Source organism: Corapipo altera, unplaced genomic scaffold, assembly GCF_003945725.1.
Source record: "Corapipo altera isolate COAL_440 unplaced genomic scaffold, ASM394572v1 44, whole genome shotgun sequence".
Lineage (NCBI taxonomy): Eukaryota > Metazoa > Chordata > Aves > Passeriformes > Pipridae > Corapipo > Corapipo altera.
In genome coordinates, this window is record NW_020884880.1 from 10,165,986 (window position 1) to 10,190,125 (window position 24,140).

At 38.6% G+C, this 24,140-nt stretch overlaps 1 protein-coding gene across 1 annotated transcript in view; it reads left to right on the forward strand.

The window, feature by feature from the left end:
* Positions 1–20,162: 20,162 nt before the first annotated feature.
* Positions 20,163–24,140, forward strand: part of DNAH11 (dynein axonemal heavy chain 11) — a gene marked incomplete at its 5' end in the record, with an annotated part of 93,259 nt that continues 89,281 nt past the window's right edge. Inside the window, 6 exon segments of the mRNA XM_027639470.1 lie at positions 20,163–20,426; positions 20,510–20,555; positions 20,558–20,643; positions 20,646–20,681; positions 20,762–20,777; positions 21,093–21,301. Coding sequence (XP_027495271.1) covers positions 20,163–20,426; positions 20,510–20,555; positions 20,558–20,643; positions 20,646–20,681; positions 20,762–20,777; positions 21,093–21,301 — 657 coding nt within the window.

The following is a 24,140-nucleotide window of genomic DNA, read 5'->3' on the forward strand; positions in this document are numbered from 1 at the left end:
CTGGCAGGACAGCGCCGCTTCCAGCTCCAGCCTCGGCGGCGCGGGTACTGGCAGCAGGAGGGGGCCGGGGACGGCCATCCCCAGGGAGACGGGACGCGGTGAGCGGAGGGACGGGACGGGACGGGAAGGGAAGGGAAAGGAAAGGAAAGGGAAAGGAAGAGGTGCGCGCTGTGCGGGAATAAGTGGCCGCGCCGGAGGCGTCGGAGCCGCGTCTGGAGCCCCCAGCGCGGCCCCGGGAGGTGAGCGGGGCCCCCGGCGGAGCCCCCTTTCCCCCGGCGGAGCCCCCTTTCCCCCGGCGGAGCCCCCTTTCCCCGGCGCCGCCGTCCCGCGGGAGGCAGAGGTCGAGCGGCGCCGGCAGTCGCCGCGGGTGCCTCCTGCCGGTCCGTGGGGGCCTTTTCCCGGGGAGTTTAGGAAGGTTGTTCTTTCCCACTCTCCTGGGGTAGATAGTGGGAAAATGCGGCGGGTTCGTGTTTCTTATTTTCAGTTCCGAGGGTTTTGTTATTTTGAAAACCTGAAGAGCATAGCGACCAGCAGTGAAGTCAGTGAGAATGTCGTCTCTTAATGAAATTCAGTGTCAGCCTGAAACAAAAAAGTTGTTGTTTGGTTGTTTTTGAGGGGGCAGGGGAGATGGGCAAAAGCTCAGACTGACTCCACAGCCTTGATCTGACCAGCAAAGCAGACTCAGAAATTAACTGTTCCTGTAACTCTTCTTTGCATCATCATGAGGCTTCACTTGTATCTCTTATCAAATAAGCTGCATGCATTTTAAGAATACTTTAACTCTGATAGAAACTGAGAAGTAGAAATACTGATGCTTTACATCAGGTCTTCTTCCTGACCTCTCTTCCCTTCTCCTCCCCTTGATTTTTTGTGGTTTTGAAGATCTTCTGTGCCATTTACTTTGACAAAGGTCGATTTCTCCTGTGCTATATTGACTCTGCAACATCTTTGTTGAGAACTAGAAATATGAGAACTATGTAAAACTTGGTCCCAGTTAAAAAGCTTTGTGGCAAATTAGTTGTTTTCATGAATGTAGTGTCCAGTGGGAAAATCTGTGAAAACTTCAGTTGTGCATAGCATAGCTCCTCTTCTTCCCCCTGTCCTTCTACTGGTGGAGTCATGCTTGTGTTATGACTGGGACTCCTGATATTTCTTACTTTGAGTTGTTGAGGAATGCTGACCTTCTCTGAGAGGATTATTCCTTTGCTGAGGAGCTGCCTCTGTCCCTCTTAGCTCTCTGCCTGATACCATTCAATGGGCTACAACCTCATCACAGGGGTCACTTAATGCTGTATGTGCTTGTTGGTGTGACGGAGCAAACGCATCTCTTGCTGATATGGTCTCAGACTGCACCCACTTTAGCCTGTACTCAGTTATGGCTTTTAACTTTTTCAGGTAGGCTGAAAGTATTTTGCTTCAATGAAAATTCCAATTCTGTATTTTTGACCAAACAGTGAAATTCACAGTAACTTGCAGAGCTACCAAGTCATGAAATACAGAGCCCTATCAAAGAAGATTTTGAAAAGTTAGTTTATTTTTGGACATGAAGACATAATTTACAATGAAATTATGCTGTCAGAAATATTATTCTGGTTCCCACTACCTTAAGGAGTCATGTATGTAGAGTTAAACAGAGTCTGTCACTGTCTCATCTCATGTCTAAAACACAATCTTGCTTGTATCTGGAAGGATGACCCTGATTCTGTATCTGTTAGTTACCAATCAGGCCCTCTGGAAGATGAGACTATATGGATTGTTGGCAGAGCAGAGGAGAGATCACTAGTTGCAATTATGTATATTGAAATACAGCAGTGATGAAAGGTGGTGTGGCGTATCCAGGGATGGTTTTTGAAAGATGATGTGTATGATAATGTTTCCAAGCCCAGAGGCTTGGAAAAGGTCAGTAAATATTTATAGGGAAGCTGGAAAAGCAAGTTTAGGAGGAAGAACAAGGCATATATGTATGTCTGTGTAGTATAGGTGTTCTGGAAAACATTCCTTGGATTTGCAATTTGCCTATTTGCACGTCATGCTTTCTCTGCTCAGTCCAAACGAAACATACTGAGATTTTGACTTCTAGGATGCAGAGCTCTGATGGGCAGCTGAGGCTCTTCTCATCTATAGTCTGTCTAAATGGTAATGCAACAGTGATATTGTCAAACCAATCACCTGTGTCTCACTTGCTTCAGGTGCCACCTGAGGTGGTGCAGAAAGCTGTCTGTGCTATGAGGAAGATCACAGAATGCCTTGGAATGGAGAACAACAGAAAGGACCTTCAGTTTGGGGAGCTGTCTCAAACCCTGCTCCAGCATTCAGTTGCTTTCACAGAAGAGCTTTTTATAGTCAAATACTTGCAATAAAGCAGAAAAAAAAAAAGAAGAAAAGAAAAAGATATTTTAACTGGCACCAGAGATAACTGATGCAAAATAACTCTTATAAAAAAGTGCTCTTTAAAAAAGTAGCTATCTCACTCTCTATATAATCATTAGAGATGGCTTGTTGCTGGAGGCTTAGTTCTGTGTAGCATGCTGTTCTTGCTTTCTTTTATTGCCTTTTGTATAATGGATGCGACTGCTGTCATCTGAATTGTTTACAGCATCAAAGATATATTCTTCCCTGTGCTCAGATTTCCAGGGCCATCCTCAGTACAGTGCAAGGTGATGTATTTCTTGTCCAGTGTATGTCAGTGTGAAAGATGAGGGATGAGTCACTTCCCTTGTGGGCAGTGATGACTACCCACCTCTCCTCCGGGAGCAGTGATGCGATGAAGCTGCCACACCAGCAGTTGGGCACACAGGGAATCATCACCTCAAATCAGCCCTCTGATGACTATATGAAGCAAAAACCGTTAAATAAGTTGTATGATTAAAGGCTTTTACAGCTCATAAAGGAGGAAAGCTCATAAGAAGGTAATAAGAGAAGAAATATTTAATTTTTCACCAGTCTTCCTAAAATTGTGCTCCTTCTGACATGTAAATCATAAGAGATTTGTGTACAAGGTTTCAAAATGAGTCTTATAAGACCTATTAGGATTAAGCTATAAAAACAAGTACTCACACAAGATTTTCTTACAGAATAAAGCACAGATATTTAAATTCATATATGTGCACTTTCTTTTAGTGTCCATGCCGTAAAGCTGCTTAGAAATCTCTTGCTTTATTACACTTTTTAGTAGACACTAAGAATTAGGGCTGGGTACAAAATGTTTGGGGTATTTTTTTGTTTTAGTTCTGGGAATAACATGAAATATTTAATTTTCAAGTCCAAATGAATCTACGTGAATATCTTAAAGAGAAAGGAGAGGGAGACTGCAATCCAGACCAGACTCCTACTTTTGCAATAAAAATTCCCTTAAAATTGCTTTTGAAACTCTGCATTAAAGCAATGGTGGATCTACACTTGATAAAAAAGGCAACATCATAGATGTAACAGTGTTGTACTGTTCCTTGCAGCTCCTGATCTTGCCTCTGGTCCTGACCCTGACTATCTATGACTCCTTTCCAAAATTTTGAGAAACATTGGTTCATCAAAATAATATGGTTTTAAATGGAAATACTCTAGTTCTGAGGAAATTTTTTATGGTTACAGATGCAGAATCAAATTTTGGGTTGAGGGAGAACAATGCAGTGGTTCAGGTCCATAGCTGAGACTCGGGGAAACGCAGATTTAAGATCAGGACAGCGAAACAGGCTTCGCAGGACAGTTTTTAGTTATTACTCCTGCATTTCTATGAAAAAATGATGTTTCAAGGAGGGAATAAATATGTGCCATTCTGCAGTTACTACAGATACTATGTATAAATACCAATGGCAATGACAGGAAGATGAAAACTATTCTTTTTGTCTGTTAGGACTTTGTTAGCAGTGTTCAGATTTCAGGCAGGTCATTATTTTGGTCATTATTTGATCTTGAGAGACAGCGGTTATGAATAGGGGCAGGGATAGAACTGCAACTCTCCCACCGAGACGGAAATCTCTTCCTGATTGAAGCCTGTGACAAAACTCCCATCGACTTCAAAGGAGAAAGATTCCAAGCACAGCATTCTGAATGCATCTGAAATCCACTGTTGGGCAGTTTGGAAAGGTCAAAGTTTTTTTTCAAAGATTAGTAGGGAAGAGAAAAAGACTGAGAGGAAATCGTGACTAGTATAAAGAGAAGAGGAAGTTGACAACTAAGTTCACAGTTCATTGCTAAATCTGTATTTGTTAAGGAAGCTGATTTTTGTGAAAACTGATACAGGCATTCAGCTGGCTTAGGTGTTTCTGCTTAAAATGAGAATGGGGTTGTTTTTTTCCTTGGTTTGATGTTATGGAAACAAATATATAAGATTTGGTTGTCCCACATGGTATGTGTAGCCCTACTGTGGCTGTTTACTTCACTAACATATTCTGCAAAGAGAAGACAAAATTTCCCAGAGGAAGCACCTGCTAAAGTTTTTAGCTTAAATAACTTGTAACTTTCAATTTCTATGTGTTTGTGTTATAAAGAAAAAAACCCAAAACAACAAAACAGTTGTCATCACAAAGTGCTTAAAAATTTTATTTTAAAATATTTTAAAACCTTTAGCAAAGGAGATATTGAAAGATATATAAAGGTTTAGACATTTGACCTGAATTTACTGCTCACCCAGTATATACAGAGGGAGTTTTGCCTATGGCTTTGGTACTTAAATCTAGTCCCTAAACTCCAGTGACATCTCATACCCTGACTTCGGTGTTCAAAACCAGAAAAATAACCCCTCACAATGTCCATTTTGCTCTTCTTTTTCTATATTGGAGCGAATGCAAACTCTATCAGATTTATGACGTCCGTGAGGTTTATTATGTTAAGGGAGCATAAATTACTTCATAAAGCCACAAATGAACCCATTAAATTAATGTCTGCCTTATGAGTCTCTAGAGAGCATACAGGCAGTGTAAGGCATGCCCTCCTCATGGATGAGATGGGAACTGAACAGTGAAAGACCTCAGGAGGCTTTTAGGAGGAGAGGATGGGGTGCTGTGAGAGCAGAGATCTGCTGCCCTGGAGCAGCTGGTGATGCTCGGGGGCAGACTAGGATGGAATGTGATCTTCAGAGTGCTGGAGAAACTGTTTGTTACTCTATTAAGGCCTACAAATTAGAACTTGGGAGAGAGATGATGGCTAAAACAGATAAACAGAGGCACTATGGTGCTCATCCTAGCTTCTCTAGCTCATATTTTTGCCCACTTGCTTACCTATTGCTTTGCAATTATTACTCAATTATGTGTATACTCAGGCTGCTCTTGTGCCGTTTGTCTTCACTGTCAAAACAAGCTAAATTGCACCATGAGTTTGTAAGTACTTGTGCAGGAGCAGACTTGCATCACTGTTTTCCTTACTGCTTCCTTTTATGTTGTTTTTCAGTTTCATGTTTGTAAGTCACTGGCACAGAGAGGAATCAATGGGACACAGTATGGATGCAGCAGCACATCTTTAGCTGCACAGGGCCTTGAACTGAGTTCATAGCAAGGCTTCATCTCCCTGAATTCTGTAACTCTAATGTTACTTGTCAGTTTTGATGTTTGGCATTAAAATACTTTGAGCTTACGAGGGGCTGAAGTGACTGGATTCTTCCAAGAAGCTTACTTGGGATGCTGTGAAGTTTTAATTACTCTGTCTGTGGCTTGGACCTTATTTATCAGAGTACTTTGATTTGAGCATACACTTAATTTTATCATGACAAATAGGAACATACTTGAAGGTCCTACCGGCTTCCCCGAGCAGAACTCTGTACTGACACAGTTGAAGAAACAATGTGGAGAAAAGTTAGGAAATGTTTAAGCAGTGAAATGTGATGTAGAAAGATGATTTTGATTCAAATAGGCATGAGTCTGTGGCTTGGGTTAGCATGTTCTTCTCAGATTTAAAGCAGCAGTTTGCAGTGTGTCCCCAATAGCCAAGTTACTGTTATGACTAGTTTGTAATGTTATTCTTCCACTTCATCCTCAGGTGTTAGCACCTATTCTAGGCAATAAGTAAAACCATACAATCTAGCCATGTTGCTTTTCCCAAGATATGGAGTGTCATGTGGAAATCATGAGAAATAAAATACAAATTATGAAAGGACTGGTGTGAGAAAGAACTCATTTTCACATTCCCACAGTTACAGCAAAGCATCAAATATATGCTGAAAATAAATAAGGAAAGACTGTTGTGAAACGCAGAAGGGGGAAAATAGGGCAAAAGAAATGTGTTGCTTTTGGTGACTTTTAATCACAGACATAAACTGGTAGTAAAATGTATTAACAAGAAAGTATTTAAATACTTAGTGTTCCAAATGTATTATTTTTATTACTCTGGGATTTTTCCTAAGCATCGTAAGATGTTTTAAAGTATTTTTGCAACAATAAGTGTATTTTAAATACTTTAATTTTTCTGCTATATTAAAACACAAATTTCCAGGAATTTATGTTTTGGGTTTATTTATTTCAAAGGCAAGACTTAAGCTGTTTGTAGAGTCATCAGAATTTGGAATCAGGTGAAGCTAATGCTTCCAGAGTACAAAACAGGGTTATTCTATTGAATTACCTTTTAAACATGTTTTCAATAGATTGCACTTCCTTATTTCCTTGAGTGTTTAATAGGAACTAGAGTAAATATCATAAAAGGCATCTTATTATTTTTTTATGAGATTAGCAAAAGGATGGCATCAAAAAGGAGCATCACTAATCACTCAGGTGTGCGTCTGTAGAGAGGGCAACAATATGAGCTGTGTCCCAGAATGCTCACAACTCAAGTAAACCAAGGTCTTGATTTCAGTTTGGGATTGACTGTGTATAGAGATGATTGATAACCAGTTGTTGGATAGGTGAAGATTTATAATCCTGTCAATAACAAATGATCTGAAGGCCCTAGTCAGGATCAGCTCCTTGCTGTATGTCACGGTGGTGAAGCAAGTGTGCCAGGCAGAATAGTGTAAATACTAAAAACTCAGCTAAAACTGAGGTAGAACTGTTGGATTGGCTTAAATAAAAGGATTGAGTGGGAAAAAAATGAAGTGTGAAGCAGAATGTAAGCTTTAATGTTCCATTAATATTTTATTAAAATGCTTTGCTGTATATCATTAGTTTCTCTTTTTGTAAACACTGTCAAAGTGTAATAAAAATATATTAAATAAAACCTACTTAATATTTATATTGTCTATCAGTGTTTATTCAAAAAATAAATTATCATGTAATTTATTAGAAAATTAAACAGTAAAATGCAGATTTTTTATTTCTGGAATAATTGTAAGGAGCCGTTCAAAGGATCTGTGGCCAGTAATTTCTGAGAGAGTGTTTCAGAATGGTGTTGATTAGTAAGTACATCTGGAATGTGATCTGTGTTTTCATAAACAGTCTTTTTAGCTCTGTCTTCAGGATTTTTTCTTACGATTTTCTTCTAGTCAGAACTAAATTCCAAATTTCAGTATTGTTCATCCTTAAAGTGCAAACAGGAATGGAGGGTGAACAGCACTATACTATCACAAGGCAGTACTTACTTTGAAGTTTAGGAGCTGTTTTTGTATTTTGCAGGCGAGATCCTAATTGCAGGACAGTCGAATCCATGGTTATTAGGTGGTCACATGACATTCATGGCAATGCGAGTAGGGATTGTGCTGAACCTCTTCTGCATAGTCTTCATCCAGGCTCCCAAACTGAGCTGAATTTCGGGAAAGCAAGAAAAGATGATCTTTTATATAAAAATAAGCAAGAAAGAGATTTCAGGTAAATATCAAGGAGGACTTTTGCATTGCCTTTCTCCTTGCATTTGGAAAAATGAGGCACCAAAATGACTTTTTGTTGTTTGTTTTTGCAAATAGCTTATGGTGGTTTCCCAAAGTAATCAGACTTTGTATAAATTACCAAAGAAATAGAGAGTTAAACATTAGAAGGCACTGAAATTTAATGATTAGGAACTAGGTAGCTGTAAGGGATTCTGTTGTTCTTGTCCATCTTTTCTAAATTTCTTCCCATGACAGTTTTCAAATTCTGGAGAAAATGAGTTTGAAAAAAAACCTTATATATAGGAAATTATTGCTAAATTTGGCAATGAAACAGACTCTGTTGTTTAATGACCTGATAATAATCATAGGTACAAATGAAATAGCTCTTTTTAATTGAAAAAGTTATATGCAAGATTATTAACTTTCCAAATGGGAAATGTTGTTGGGACCTGTGTTTAATCCTCTGCCTGTTCTCTGCTTGTTATTAGCAATGTTGCAATGTTGTGATGCTAGGTGAGTGAATATTACGAAGAGTCCAGTTCATTCCCCACTTTTGGGTCTTCCCAAGGGTTTCACCCAGGATGGATCAGCTTTCATCTGCTTGGAGGCTTGAGACATATTTATTTATTAATTCTCTGAGTGCACTCATAAATTCTACACTTTTGACAGGCAGTCACGATCTTTAATTGTTTTCTTTCTCCTTGGTGAAATTATAGTTTCAGAGTCTAGTTCAAAACATTAAGATCTTAAAAGCCAAAGAAAACAGATATTATCCTTCTTTTCAAGGAAGTAGAAGGTGGTAAGGGTAGAGTGAATGAGATGTATATATTGTTTGTGTTTCTCTGTGTGTGTGACAAAATAATCTATAATGTGCCTTAACATGACAGTGTAGGTTGTGGTACTAAATTGTATCAGAGGTGCAGGAGCATACACATTAAAACAAGCTCCTTTGTGTGCTGAGATGGCTCATTGTTTGTTTGTTTGTGTTTGCTTTTTTAAACTTTATGTGGATAGTTTTCCTGTCATAGAAATAGTTGAGAGAGCAGTAGCAAAATCAATTAGTATGTGCATTTTTTCAGCATAATTTTTGATTCTTTAGGTGCAGTAAATCTGTAGATAGATAAATTCTACTGCTAAAAGAAATTAAATAAAGCAGTTATCAATAAATATTTAGCTGATAAAATACTTTGTATGCAAAATTAAACTTTCTTATAATATAATAAACTTTATTATAATAAGTAATATATAAATATGTATGAAATATATAAAACATATAAAATATAATAAAAACTTTATTATAATATAATAAAATACTAGCTCCTTCTATAATGTTACTCAGTTTAGGAGATACTAGCTCTGCAAAAAGCTTACACTTACAAGTATTTTCTTACCTATTTTAGTCATGGTTAAAGATCACTGATAAAGTGTAATAAAACCTTAAAGTACTCACACATTTACATTTCCAATCTCTTTATTTATTTATTTATTTTAATCCCAGTGTTAGAATTTTGGTTTTAATTTTGTATTGGTGAATTGAAATACAGTGAAACAGGTTTTGTGTTGATGTATGACTAGAAGAAAGGATTGAAACTTCTATATTTCCTTGGATGCCTTTAGTTAGCATATAGTGACAGTGACAGAGCTCAAGGGGAAAATTTAAAGTGAACAAGTCTGCAGAATGAATGAATAGTTTCTAGAAAGCTCTTCAGCAAGAGAGTATACAATCCTTCAAATTACAGTAACATGACAATACTGCAAAGAATTTGAGTGAATAAACAAATTTAAGTGAGTAAAATGATTTTAGATAAAGTGAAACAAAATACTCCACCAATATTGCCCAAAATTTCTTTAAAAAAATGTATTATCCCCATATAATATACAGAACTGATAGTTCTGTAACATTTTTTTCCTGAGTGTTAGGATGTAATTTATATGCAGTTCCAGTGTAAACGCAAAATAAGTTGATTCCATTTAAAAGAGAGAGAAGGTTTTTAAAATGTTGCTTTATAGCAATGTCTTGCAATAAATCCTCACAAGTCTATGGGACCAGATGAGATCTATGCTAGGATGATGAGGGAGCTGGTGGGAGAGCTTGCCAAGCCACTCTCCATCATTTACCAACAGTCCTGGCTCCCTGGGGAGGTCGCAGATGATTGGAAGTCGGTGAATGTCACATCGATCCACATAAAGGGCTTCAAGGAGGACCCAGGAAACTACAAGCCCATCAGCCTGACCTCCCTGCCTGGCAAGGTTGTGAAGCAGATCATCCTAAGTGCAATCACACAACAGCTACAGGATGGACAAGGGATCAGACCCAGCCAGCACGGGTTTAGGAAGGGTGGGTCCTGTCTGACCAACCTGATCTGCTTTTATGATCAGGTGACCTGCCTGGTGGATGAGGGGAAGGCTGTGGATGTGTCTACCTGGACTTCAGCAAAGTCTTTGACACCATCTCCCACAGCATACTCCAGAAAAAGCTGGAAGCCCATGGCTTGGACAGGAGCACTCTGTGCTGGGTTAGGAACTGGCTGGAGGGCTGGGCCCAGAGAGTGTTGTTGAACAGTGCTGCATCCAGTTGGTGGCTGGTCACTAGTGGTGTCCCCCAGGGATCCGTGTTGGGCCCAGTTCTGTTTAATATCTTTACTGATGATCTGGATGAGGGGATTGAGTGTACCATTAGCAAATTTGCAGATGACACCAAGTTGGGGGGGCATGTTGATCTGTTGAAAGGCAGGAGGGCCCTTCAGAGGGATCTGGACAAGCTGGAGAGATGGTCTGATTCCAACAGGATGAGGTCCAACAAGGCCAAGTGCCGGGTCCTCCACTTTGGCCACAACAACCCCTGGCAGTGCTACAGGCTGGGGACAGAGTGGCTGGAGAGCAGCCAGGCAGAAAGGGACCTGGGAGTTTGGATTGACAGGAAGCTGAACATGAGCCAGCACTGTGTCCAGGTGGCCAAGAGGGCCAATAGCATCCTGGCCTGGATCAGGAACAGTATGGCCATGTCCTAGTTAGAACAGCTGGGACCGATTCATCATTGGATGGGTGTAGCCCAAAACTGTGTATTCTATAGCCCTCCATGCCATTTCCCAGAAACTGTTGTCAGTAGAGGCCTGCGAGGTGCCCCCCCACCCCATGCTCCTGTCCTCATGCCCTTTTGTGGAATTCCCTGACTGAGCACCCTCACACCCTTTTATGGAATTCCCCACTCTGAGGGAAGGATTGAGCATCCTTTTATGGAATTCCCTGCTCTGGGGGAGGGGCTAAGCATTGCTGCCTGAGCTGGAGAATATATAAACCTGGAGGAGGACTGCAGCTCACCACTCTCAGCCAGACTGAGACCACCACCCTCAACTGAACTGCAATCACCACTTTGGCCGGACTGCAGCAGCTCTCCCACCAGCAGGTTTTTTTTCCCCCTCTCCCTTTGCTTTGGACTCGGGGGGGGCCCAGGGAGCACTGTTTTGTTTGTGCCCTGGGGTGCCAGGTTGTACATTTGGGTTTTGTGGGTTGAGACCAATTGTTTGTCTGTGTAGTCGTGCTTATTGTATTATTTTATTAAATTGTTATTCTGACTTGCAATCTCTCTTGAGTTGAGTTCATTTCCCCTGCTGGTTAACTTTTAAACCAGCACAGGCCAGCAGGACCAGGGAAATGATTCTTCCCCTGTACTCAGCAGTGCTGAGGCCACACCTGGAGTACTGTGTCCAGTTCTGGGTCCCTCAGTTCAGGAAGGATATTGAGGTGCTGGAGCAGGTCCAGAGAGGAGCAACAAGGCTGGTGAAGGGACTCGAGCACAAGTCCTGTGAGGAGAGGCTGAGGGAACTGGGGTTGTTCAGCCTGGAGAAGAGGAGGCTCGGGGAGACCTCATCACTCCCTACAACTACCTGAAAGGAGGTTGCAGCCAGGTGGATGTCGGTCTCTTCTCCCAGGCAGCCAGCAGTAGGACAAGCGGGCATGGTCTTAAGCTCTACCAAGGGAGGTTTAGGTTGAATATTAGGAAGAAATTTTTTACAGAGAGAGCAATCAGATATTGGAAAGGGCTACCTAGGGAAATGGTGGATTCTCCGTCCTTGGAAGTTTTTAAGATGAGACTGGATGTGGCACTTAGTGCCATGGTCTAGTAGCCATGGCAGTGTTGGATCAAAGGTTGGGCTTGATGATCTCAGAGGTCTTTTCAAACCTGTTTGATTCTATGATTCTATGAATAGGTAAAATAATTCCTAACAGTGTGCTCACCAATAGTCATGGTATGTCTCCCTGATAAAAAAAAATATTTATTACTGTTCTTTTTGTAGACACTTTTTTTTTTTATTTTCAAAATCTTGGTGTTAATTCACGGCTGTAAGTATCTGTGAACTTGGAAAATTATGTTTTCTGAAGGATTTAATCCACTTTTAACATAAATTCAAATGAAGAAGTATTATGTAGTTGGCTGGTTAGAGCACTTGGCTGGCAGGAGGGCAGCCAAATTCTGTCTCTTCTCCTTCCTTTTTACCCTGCAGCTTTATCGAGCAGGGTACCATCTTTGGGAGCAGGGAGATATTGATTAAATTCCTTTTGAAGTGAGGAGTCTGGTGAAGCGTTGCAGGTGTGTGCCCCAGCCCCAGGTGCAGATGTAATGGATGCCCTGTGATGACTGTTCTTTGCTATCCTGATCCAGAAAGGGATTCTCCTAGCTGTATCCCTGCCATTTCCCTGTGCTCCTGGCACCTGTGTACCCACAAGCTTTCTGGATTTATCCAGATGCAGACAATTAGCAGATAGGCTCAGCCTTCCTGTGGGTATAAGCTTTGCTGGCCTTTAGGAGCATGGACCTGCTGTGTCACAATTTTGGCAGTGTGTTAAGGAAAGAGAGTGCTGCATGTGAGGTACACATATTTTGGATACAGTGTTATTTAAACAGGAGAATTTTCTGAAACAGACCCAAATATTAAAGTTGTTGAAATAATAAATAACAAATAATTAATAATAATAAATATAAATAAATAATATCAAAACAATAAACTTATAATAATACTTATTAGCAAATTATTAGCAGAGTATAGAGATTTACTGTTCCATTAGATGGGGTAGGAATTATATTCTTTGTATACACATACTAATTTTTCTTGCAAATATAGGCCTTAATCTACATAATTAAAAACCCAGAGGCATGGTCATAAACCAGATCTAAACTAAATGAATGGCACATGTTTATTTCGTGTGGAAGCCTTGGAAAGTTTTTTATGTCTTTGGACTAAAATCCTGGTACTGCTTTCAAATCCATAGCAAAGATTCCCATCTCTTCAGGTCAGGACTCATTATACTGTACTTCTAAATTTCATCATTCCTGATAGAATCCCTTACAAGTCATGGTAAATTCCTGCTAATCCCTGCACAAAGCTACAAAGCTACCGCAGAAAGGAAAAGTGAGTGGCAGCAGTGACCTATTGCTGCCTTTTTACTCCCTCCTGAGGCAGTAGGATGCTCTGAAGTATCTTTTGTCTGTGGGAGATGTAGTTTCAAGACACGCCTTCTCTGGTGCGTGTGTATAGTTTGCCTGGTTTTGCTGTTATCTCTGTGGAGGATTTCCCGCATACTCAGTATATAAACATAAATGTTGGTGAGATACATGAATAACAGTTTTAAGCTGCTAGGTAAAGTACGGCAATTACCATATTTGGTCAGATGTAGACTGTGAGAAGGTTTGAACTGATGCATTTTTTGAGGGGAGAAGTCCTTCCTTAGTGACTTGACTGACTTAGGACAAAAGCAACCTTTCTAGCACGCTTCTGAATGAGCATTCTGCGTTGTAAATTTGCTTATGTAGCACCTTATTTCTGAATAAAGCACAGTCGGTGAGAACTATTTTTCAAGTTTGAGCTACTCTCTCTCATGCATGCAGTCTTAGTGTTGACAGCAGAAGTGCAGGTGAAATACCAAGCACCCATTACTGTGCTGGTTTTACTGTCATCGCTAAAACATTTATTTTCCAGGTTCTTCAGAAACTATTTGCCTTTGGGTTTGACCATATTAATCAGGAGTTTTATCAAACAATAACTGTCATCTTCCAGCTAATTTATTTTTCAGAAGCTTCAAGGTTCATGCTGTTAAGTGTATGATATATGAATAATGTCCACATATTTCCAAGAAACAAGTTTTACATGCTTCTGGATAGGCGGGTATGTGTTTGGTTAAAATGTGAATGGAATTGCCCAGAAACCAGAACAGAACAATGATCTGGTTTGTGGTGTGACTGGGGGGAATCTGGTCCCAAAGAGGATCAAAAGATGCTTAGCTTTCAGGGCACAGATGTGGGCTTCTCAGACTTACTGTCTTAACTGGATTCTTGATGAGTTAAATATATGTATTTTTAAAAGGGTATCACAGTCACAGAACTAAATCTAAATTTCTCCAAGAAGGGCAATCCTGTCTTCGGAAGTTCATCCTGTCTTAGATTTCATGTATATATGTGTGGGCTTACAGCATGTTTGAAACAAACAAACAAACAAAATGCATATTAGTTGGGGGGTGGAAGGGTTAGAAAGGGAGAAGATTCTTAAATAAACAAGTTAATTTGATATGCCTATCCAGAGATGCTGGATTTTGTTTAAGTGTCCACCTTGGCTACTGGTACTTCTGTTTGTTTATTTACTTATTTTTCAATTAATTGTCTTGCAACAGAAAAGAGATGCAGACAAGCTGCAAAGAAAAAAAATCTCAGATATGATTAACATACTTAGCAAAGTAACAAGTGTAGCTTTACATGTACATGTTACATGTTGCTGTTTGTGTTGCTCATGGAATAAAGCAGGAGTTGTTGGAACTTTCCCTCTAGAACCAGCATGAGCTTGCATTAATATGCACCTCTATTCGCTGCTCTGGTATTATTTTTCCTAAATCCTCATCTGTGAACATGGTTAATTACCTTAAGTATTAAGAAAGTGCTATAGAAAATGACTGTTGTTCTGTTGCCTGATACATGTAGTAGTTGTGGATTAAGATAATATAATTAAATGTAACAATGATTCAGAGTCAAAAGATAGTTTATTTAGTGAGTTGACTTCAAGTATTTAAATAGATGAAGTTTGATGCTTGTAATAACCTGCCTAATGATAATACATGGAGATAATCTGGGCTTCTAAAAACTTGTTGAGAAGTTCTTTATTTCACAGGAGGTTTAGCAGGATGAAACAGCATAAAAGTAAGGAGTAATATAGATGGCTATCCCTCTTACAAAGCTTCCTAAACAAAGGTGTCACTCATCATGGCTAGGCTTCACAAATGAAGATTTGGGAAGGGCTCTACCTGCATTTGCTACAAGTGCACTGGTGGCTAAAGAGGCCAATGGGAGATAGACGAGTCCAGTTGCAAAAGGCACAGCAGAAAGACTCCTTGGATGGTATTGGCAAGACACGATTCTTTCTGCGTTGTCTTTTCTCCTCAAGAGTGATCCTGAGTGTGTTCTCAAAGGCATCAGCAGCGTTATAGATAGTGTGTCTCCAGACCTCCCGATTGGAGACCAGAGTAGACCAGTGATGAAGATCAGTATGGCCAAGGCTGAGATGTTGTTTCAGGGAGTCCTTGTATCTCCTCTTCGGGGCTCCTCTCTTGCGGCAGCCAGTGGCAAGTTCACCATACAGCAAGATCTTAGGGAGGCAGTGGTCCTTCATCCTGGAAACGTGCCCTGCCCAGCGCAGCTGTGTTCTCAGCAACATGGCCTCAATATTTGTGATTGCTGCTTGTTCTAGAACAGACATATTAGTCACATAATCTGACTTGGCCGTGCTGATCCTCATGAAGTAAGATGATCATTTTAAGGAACTTGGGGGGACATCCTAAACATTCCAAAATCTGCCACAGACCTTTTCTGCTCACAGTATCGAAAACCTTGGTGAGATCAACAAAGGTTACATAGAGTCCTCAACAAAGGTTACATAGAGTCCTTTGTTCTGTGCCCTACACTTCTCTTGCAGTTGTCTGAGAACGAATACCATGTCTGTGGTGCTCCTGTTGGCTCTGAAACCACATTGGCTTTCAGGTAGAATTCCTTCTGCTATAGCGGGTATTAGTCTGTTCAAAAGTATTCTTACCAGGATTTTGCCAGCAATGGAGAGCAAAGTAATACCTCAGTAATTTGAACAGTCTGATTTATCTCCTTTCTTCTTATAGAAGGTGATGATGTCTGCACCATGTAGATCTGATGGGAGTTCACCTAGTTCCCAACAGCACACCACAAACTCGTGAAATTTAGCATGGAGTGCTTGGCCCCCATATTTCCAGATTTCAGGTGGAATTCCATCAACCCCAGCTACCATACCTGCTGTATGGCCTTAAGAGTTTCTCCCAAAGTAGGGGCAATATTCAATTCATTCTTCACCAGTTGCTGTGTAATGTATTGAATTGCTGAGTCTTGAACTCTAGCGCGGCATGGCACAGCTGCCATCTGAGCGCAGCACGCAAAAGGTGTCACTAATACACACATATATATCTTACACTGTTATTTAAAATTAATCTGTATTGCTAAACCAAGACTTCAGTTCCCGAGTGATACTCCAAAACCCGAGTATCACTTTTAATAACATTGATCATTGCTCATTGGTTAAAATAGTACTGAAAAATCTCAGAAGTTTGTTCAGTGGCAGAGGTGAGCTATGTGTATAGCACTAACATGTGCCACCTAATAGATTTTCCTCCCATTGTAAAGACATGCATTTTATACTTTTTTTTTTTCCCTAACATTACAGGAGTTTGGAAAGTTATACTGAATTTAAAGTCAAAATCCTGGATCTTGGCAGATGTTTTGCCTTGGTTCTTTGTGTAGGATTTCTTAACTGTTCTAGTTTAGAATTCATGTTCAAAGTCAGCACACATACACTTGAAACTGTTAATTTATTATTAGGAGAACAGTTTTATGCATTGCTTAAATTATACTTTAGTTAAGCTATTTGTGAATTGAATGCCTTGGAATACTGATTTACAGTATTTCAGCTGGGAATCAAACTGTTCTGTGATTCTATGCTCGCTTTAATGATGATCTGAACAATACAGGTTCTTTCCAGAAGTTAACTCATAACTGAGGCCAGATCTAAAATGTAATTCAAAGAAACAGAGATTTTCAACTCTTGTCTGCATGAGGCACAAAGTACCCATGGATGTCGGATATGTCCAGACTCTCATCCAGTGTAGCATATAGTTAGCCTGGGTAGTTGAAACATTTTTCTACAATGGTATGTTTTATTCTAAAAGAGGAATAATTAAAATGTAAGATAGGAAATAACTTATTAAAAACAGTTCTTCAAAATATGATTTAGGAGTTGTCATATGTAGACCATGAGTAAATGAAGTCGTGCTTTTCAGAAAGAGGTAAGTATGTAAATGTTCAAATGAGTGGTTGTCCTGAAAGGCATAAGGAGAAATCTCACATTTCAGTCACCCTTGATGAGGCCTCTAGTGGAGTATTGTGCTGAGTATAAACATTGCACTTCAGGAAAGAGGATCTGTTGATAGTCATTGGGGTTGAAGAGGAAAAGAGAGAACAGGCATAAATCTTCAAATACATGAAAGACTTCTGCATACAGGAAGGAAATAGTCTATTCTCTACATCCAGAACATAATGAACTTAATTTAAAGTGCATAAAGTTCAAGTCTGGTGACTGGGAAAACCACTTTATGCCAAGCATAATGAATTGCTGGAACAGATTTCTAAGGGAGGTGACAGGCACTTCATTACTGAAAAATCCCTTTCAGGGAGGGCTAGAAAAACCTCTCTTGCAGACGGCATAGGTATAGCAAACCTCATCTTGGGGCAAGGAGGTGAAATAATTACACTTGAATTCCCTTTTAGACACACATTTTTAAGACAGTGTATACATCACACTCTAACTGTGGTAAAGTATTGCAAATTAATTGTGGTAGTAATAATGAATATTTAGCTACTAATTTTGAGTAAATTAATTTTCCTTAGGTTGCCACTTTTGGCATTGTTAGCAATCAAATGAGTGTCTTGCATTTCATGTTTACCCTGTTTCTTTCCAAACTTATTTTCTCATTGATTACATCTACTCTTTCAAAAGGCAGACAACTTATCTTAACTTTAAACATGACAGTGAGAATGGAAGGCAACTTATCCTTAGAGAAATAATTTCTACTTGCCACTATTTTTGTAATCTTTTACAGCAGTAGGCTTTTTCTTCCTCCAGAAAACATTAACTTACACTTAAGACTTTGAATTTGTATGAGGCTTAAAGGGGAAGAAGATAGTGACTTATGAGAGAGGATATATCTGGGAAAAAAGTGAGAAAACACACAAGTTAGAAAAATGCAGGATAGGATTTCACATAAGAATTGGACTCTGATCCTTGTGGGTCCCTTCCAACTTAAACTATTCTGTGATTTCGAAAGTATCTAGAGTGTGGGGTATATGCCTGGATCTGGAAAGCCTCGTTCCATACTTCCTAGTATCTGAGCTAATCTGTCATTCTTTAGCATTCTAAAATTCATCTGTTGTGCACAATTTAAGAGCGTATTTGAAAATATGTGGTCTGTTGATTAGCACGTGACACATGCCAACAGTATAGCTTGGTATGGTTCCAATCCTTGTACTTCAGAAACATTTTGGATGAGATTTCAAGTTAAGAGTTACAGAAAGAGAACTCCAATGCTTACTTTGCTGTTTGGGTGTTTTTTTATTTTCTTTTCAAACTTTTAACCGTCTTGGAAGCTTTCTAAAAAAACCTGTCATTGTGGAGATATTTAGCCCAAATTGCAGTATTTCACTGAAAATATTTGGTGAAAAACTGGATAACTGCAGATGTGTATATGATGAACACATTAAAAAGATATTGAACATTGCAAAATTAAAATATTATTTTCTTGTAGGTTCATCATGGCTTAATTTCTATTCTAATAAGTGGGGGGAGAGAATTAAATAATTAACAAAAGTATACCATTTACTATGGGAAACCTTAAAAGGTCTAAAGAACTGGAGGAACGAATACAGGCGTTTTGGTCCGACTTTTCATGGGACTACATAAACAGTATTATTGCTCTATAGGGTCAAGACCTTCAAAGATACTTATGGGGGACCTCGTCATCCAAGTTATTTGAAAATTATGCCCCGTCCCTTCCTCTTGTCCTGATCCTTCAGCAAACATGCTTTTAGGTGGGAGCACAAAGGATGGAAATTCCTGTGAGAGGTTTAGACACACGTAAATTAAATTATTGAGTAATAACAGTTCCAACTGTTGAAAACTGACATAGCTAATAACATGCAAGGGGGACATGACCATCTTTTTCCCCCAAGTTTTAATTTTGTCTAGTGTTCTCACTTCTTGCTTTATGCATCTTTTGCACTCTGTTTCAACTATGTAAAGCTATGGATAGCTTAAAAATGGACAGCATACACAGAACTTCATCTAAAAATGAAAAATATGGGCAGCTAAAACTTTTCACAAGAATTTGTTCATAAGTTGCTATCAGTAAAAGAAAAAAAATGATTAGGTATGGGTTTTTTTCCTTGCTGATTCTTAGAAAGTCCAGAAACCTTTATTTCACAGAAATATATGGAGGAGTTGAAATCCCTTGACCAATACAAAGATCAGACCTACTGTAAACAGACTGTTGAGGTGGATGAAATGTGTTGGTTTAATTTAGACCAAAATCTAATTAAGCCTAATCCTCAAAACAGCCTCCTGACTGTGAATTTTGATCCAAAGTTATGTACTTAAAATTGCAACTAAATCTGTAGCTGATGTTTGTCTTTGACTTCATATTCAAAAAATGACAGTAATGTTCTAGGGTATGAATAAATCTTAATAGCTCAAGTTCTTAGTTATTTTCGTAGACTCATACAATCATTCAGGTTGGAAAAGACCTCTAAGACCATGAAGTCCAACAGAGAACTGTAGAATCATTTAGCTTGGAAAAGACCATCAAGTCCAAGGACTAACCCTGCACTGCCAAGTCCACCACTAAGCCATGTCCCCAAGTACCACATCTACACACCTTTTAAATACCTCCAGAGATGGTGACTCCACCACTTCCCTGGGCAGCCTGTTTCAGTGCTTGGTTCTAATTCTAATGCTATTTGAGATTAGCTGAATATTTATCTCTTGGTTCCTGTGCTTCCACCTTGGGGCCAAGTGTCTAAATCTGCACATAGTGGAAACCTAATCTCTTAGACAAGTAAGGGACCATCCATTAAACTGGCAGTGAGAATTATATGTAGTCCATGTAAAGTTCAGGTTTGAATAACTTGCAAAGGATTCAGTTAACTTTATGTTCATGTAACGAAATATAAACCCAAAATAGGAACAGACGAGTGAACGACAGTTCTTCTGTTAATAGATCTCTGGGGAAAAGGGATGGAATTCCGGTCTTTCATCTGCATGTAAATTTGACCAATTGGTATTACTGTCTCACTGAAATAACGAAATTTTTGTTCGATGCCTAAAATGATATGGACAACATGTTTGATCTGTCTGAAATCAGGCAGGCAATAATGGATAGAGTGGCAAATGTTACCAACAAAGTCCTGGGATACAGAAGATCTCTTGTTGGCCATGCATCTCTCTGGCTGGAGAACCGGTCTGAGTTCATGAAGCAATTCCTTCTCTGTGGTCATGGTTTAGCATCCACAAAGGTACCTCTTGCTGACAAAGTCTCTCAGCAGCCTCACACTATTAAAGTTTTTAAAGAGTAGACGATAAAGCAATTAGTCTTAGTAACTGGCTATTTAGTGGGGGGTCGGGGGCAGGGATGGAGAAGTATAGGTATTTATTTCTCTCTCTTCTGCTCTAGATTGACACCTGTGAAAACCTTTATTTTCAGATAACTAACTCTGCGGACTCAAAATTTTTGACAGTTAGTTTAAAGTGGATACAAAGCCTTTCAAAACAAGCTTGCTAAACATTATTAAGAAATGGAGCTGGGTGGGTGGTTTAAGGAGCATCTGCTGAGATTTTTCAGTTGGGTAAAATGGAGTGTGTATGTGCATGCATCTTTAAATGCACAAAAGGACTAACTATAAGCTTGGGGACTTTTTACATGTAGTCCCTTAATGAGCTGGGTTTGCAGATTTTAAATTTTATTTTTAGTGGGGTTTTTTTCAGTCTTTTGGGTTGTTTTTTTTTTCTGTTTTCCAGATATTGTACGTGCATATCCTGTAGGGTTAATTCTCCATTGTAGCACTTGCCACCTCTGGAAATCGGACCCAGACAGTCTTAAAATGATTTAGTAAAACTATATTTGTTTTATTTTATAAATAACTATTTTTATTTTGTATAACAGTGTAAGTAGGGCTTACTACCTTCTTATTCACCACAGTAAGGAAAGTTTTCTCTGTCATCTTACCTGTCTCTCTTTGGTAATCTAACTGAATTAGAAGAATTTATAAAAGTGACAGATGCTGGACTCCAAAGAGAGGTGACCAAGAGAGATTATTGTGTGCTGGTAGCAATCATGGGCCATCTCCTGGCTATGAAAGAGAGTCAGACAACTGCTGACAAACTCTTTGAACCTTTAAAAGAGATGGCTGCACTACTAGAAAGCTGTGGACAGAAGATGACAGGTGACATTTGTGCCCAGTTGGAGGTACTGTAGCAAAAATAGTATTTCATATTTACCTATGTGTATATGATCCTGTAATAGCAGCATTTATTCTCAGGGAGGTAAATAATTCCATTCTCCTTGTTTCCTCTCAACTGCCAGCAATAAAACCAGGTAGTTTTTCTTTTGTTTTTTAAAAACTTGTTTTATGTGAATGATGGAAAATCAGTTCAAAAAGAGATGCTACATTTTGTTCGGATGAGGTCCACAGTTATTTTTTGCTATTTTCTTTTCTTAATAATGACCAAATCATGTTCACATTGATAAGCGTCCTTCTAGAACCTGAACCATATAGGAGGAACTCCAGTGAGTGTATTTCCTATGTTGCTTTGCCATCCATAACACGGTTATCAGTAGTTTGGGACTCTGTTCATATATAAATACAAAAGGTAGGATTTGATCGTTGTCATGTGGTGCTCTTACAGACATCCTTAGTCACTTGTTTCTCTATATATTCTGTCCCACACCCATTCCAGTTATAATTATTTTGACTGCCAAGCAAAATTTGAGGGAATTACATGAATTAAGCAAAACTCAGTGGTAAGAATAGGTGGGAAAGAGCTATAGCTGTAGTGGTTTCTACTGGCACTAAAAGAAGAGCTTTTTAAGCTATGGCTTCCAGAGTAGCACCTGCATATGAGAGACCCTTATTTGGTCTGTTTTGGGAGATACACTACACTGTAAATACTGTTAAATAGAATTGGGTAGAATCAATTGGATAGCAATTAAATTAATGTTTTTCATCAAATAATTTAATTAGTCAAAATTATAACTCCTCCCCAGTTTCAGTGAGCTTCCTGTCCACAGTGGAATTTCTGTTTCTGAGTTGATCTGGTCTAGTATTTTTTGGTAGGATTTTTGACATGTTCGTTAAACTGGTTTTCTACTTAATCTGAAGTGATTTAGATTCCAGCTTCTCTTTCTTGTATTTTTCATATGAACAAAAACCACCTGTCAAGGTATTTTTTTCATCCTATTGGAATTTTTTTCACATGGCTTACTGAATGTTTTTTCAAGACATCCTGGGGAGAATGAGAAAGGTATTTCCAGGTCATCTTTATATACTTGAAAATGTGTCAAAGCAGAAGGAGTAGAGCTCTCTGTTTTACAGTGTGGAAGATAATTTAAATGAAATTTTATGTGGTTATACATAAAATAACTATGTTCATCAAGTTCAAGTAGTTTATAATTACCAATGATCCATAAAATCAATTCTCTTACAGTTGACAAAGCTATGGTACAAGCTATGGCATAGAGTATACTTGCGGTTAAATAATTTATCCACTGTCATTTCTTATTCATAAACACGTATTGGACTATCCTTACTGTTAATATACAGATTTTACTGATATATTTCTGTCATGTGTGGTATTTTTTGCTTTAAGAAAATGTTACTCTGTTAAATAGGAATTACCTGAAGAATTGAATATCCTTCGGAAGAGAGCTGTGTCGGCCAAGTAGAAAGTAACTCCTCTTCAGGCACCTGATGTTGCAGTTAATCAGAAGAAAATGCACTTTACTTGATGTACATTGAATTGTGCGATCAGTCTTTTTTATCTCATTTTTTTTAAATAAGAACATGTTTAGTGACAAGTGTCATTATCTGTGCTTCATCGAGGAAGCAGATGGAATTCAGAGAAAGATTTAAAATGGAAGTTCCCTTTGAGTTTGATGTAGAAAATCCGTATGCTCATCTCAATAAGGTGATGAGTAATCTCAGAAAAACATATTTGCTTGTAATCTTTCGGTATGATATTTAATGATATTTCAATGTACACATTAAAATATTTGTGGTTTGTGTGGGTTTTTTTGGGGGGATAGCAGGGATTCGGGGAGTTGTTTGTTTTGGAGGGGTTTTTTGGTTTACTGTTTTATGGGGGTTTTTTGTTTGTTGGTTGGTTGGTTTGGGGATTTTTTTCAAGAAACTGGTATAATTCTAATGCCACCAAATTCAGGTTTCTTGTTTCTCTTCTCATATTCCATGTGCTTCCTAAAATTTTAAAGAGTCAGAATACTTTCTCATGTTCCTTTAAACAGTCAGCATAATGTACTCTTGAATACAGTAGCCTAAAGTCAACTATTTAGTGGATCTTTTTTAAAACAGCATGAAGGGACTTTGTAAACATTTATACAACTTTAAGAAGTAGTTTAATAAGTTCAGAGATTTATTACAAGAGTATAAATTAACTGCTTTCTATGCAGTTTTTCTTTTATGCTTCAAATACAAAGTCCTTTGTATGTTTTTGGGAGCTTTCAGAGGCAGTGCAAATACAGCTTTTTATAACCTCTATGCAATAATTCTCTCAGCTTTTCTTATTGAATCATATATACAGGATCTATAGATTTCACTGACAGGTTTACCTAAACTCAATGTACTCTACAACTGTATTTTGAGAGCTCTTTGCCTCTTTGAGGCAAATCAAGAGCTTGAGATACTGGAAAGAGAAATGTTACTAATGCAGGAATCTACCTGCAAAACTATTTGAAGTAACTATTCCAGGCTACAAGCACATGAAACCATGTTGAAAAGTGCAGTCACTCAAGAAAGTTTGAGATATTCACGATGATATTAATAGAAGATTTTTGTGTTGATATTAATATTTTTCTTCAAATTATTTACAAATTTAGAATATATTCTAATATTATACTTTTAATTTGATCTTAGAAGTGTTACAGTTTTGATTAAAAAAACAAGTTTAAAATGCAGACGATTTTAATATTCCTTTTGTTTTGAAATAATAGTTACTATGTTTTAGGATATCCAGAGTAAAAGTATCTGTTCTCAAGTCAATCAATTTCAAGATATTCCTAAAACAAAACAAAC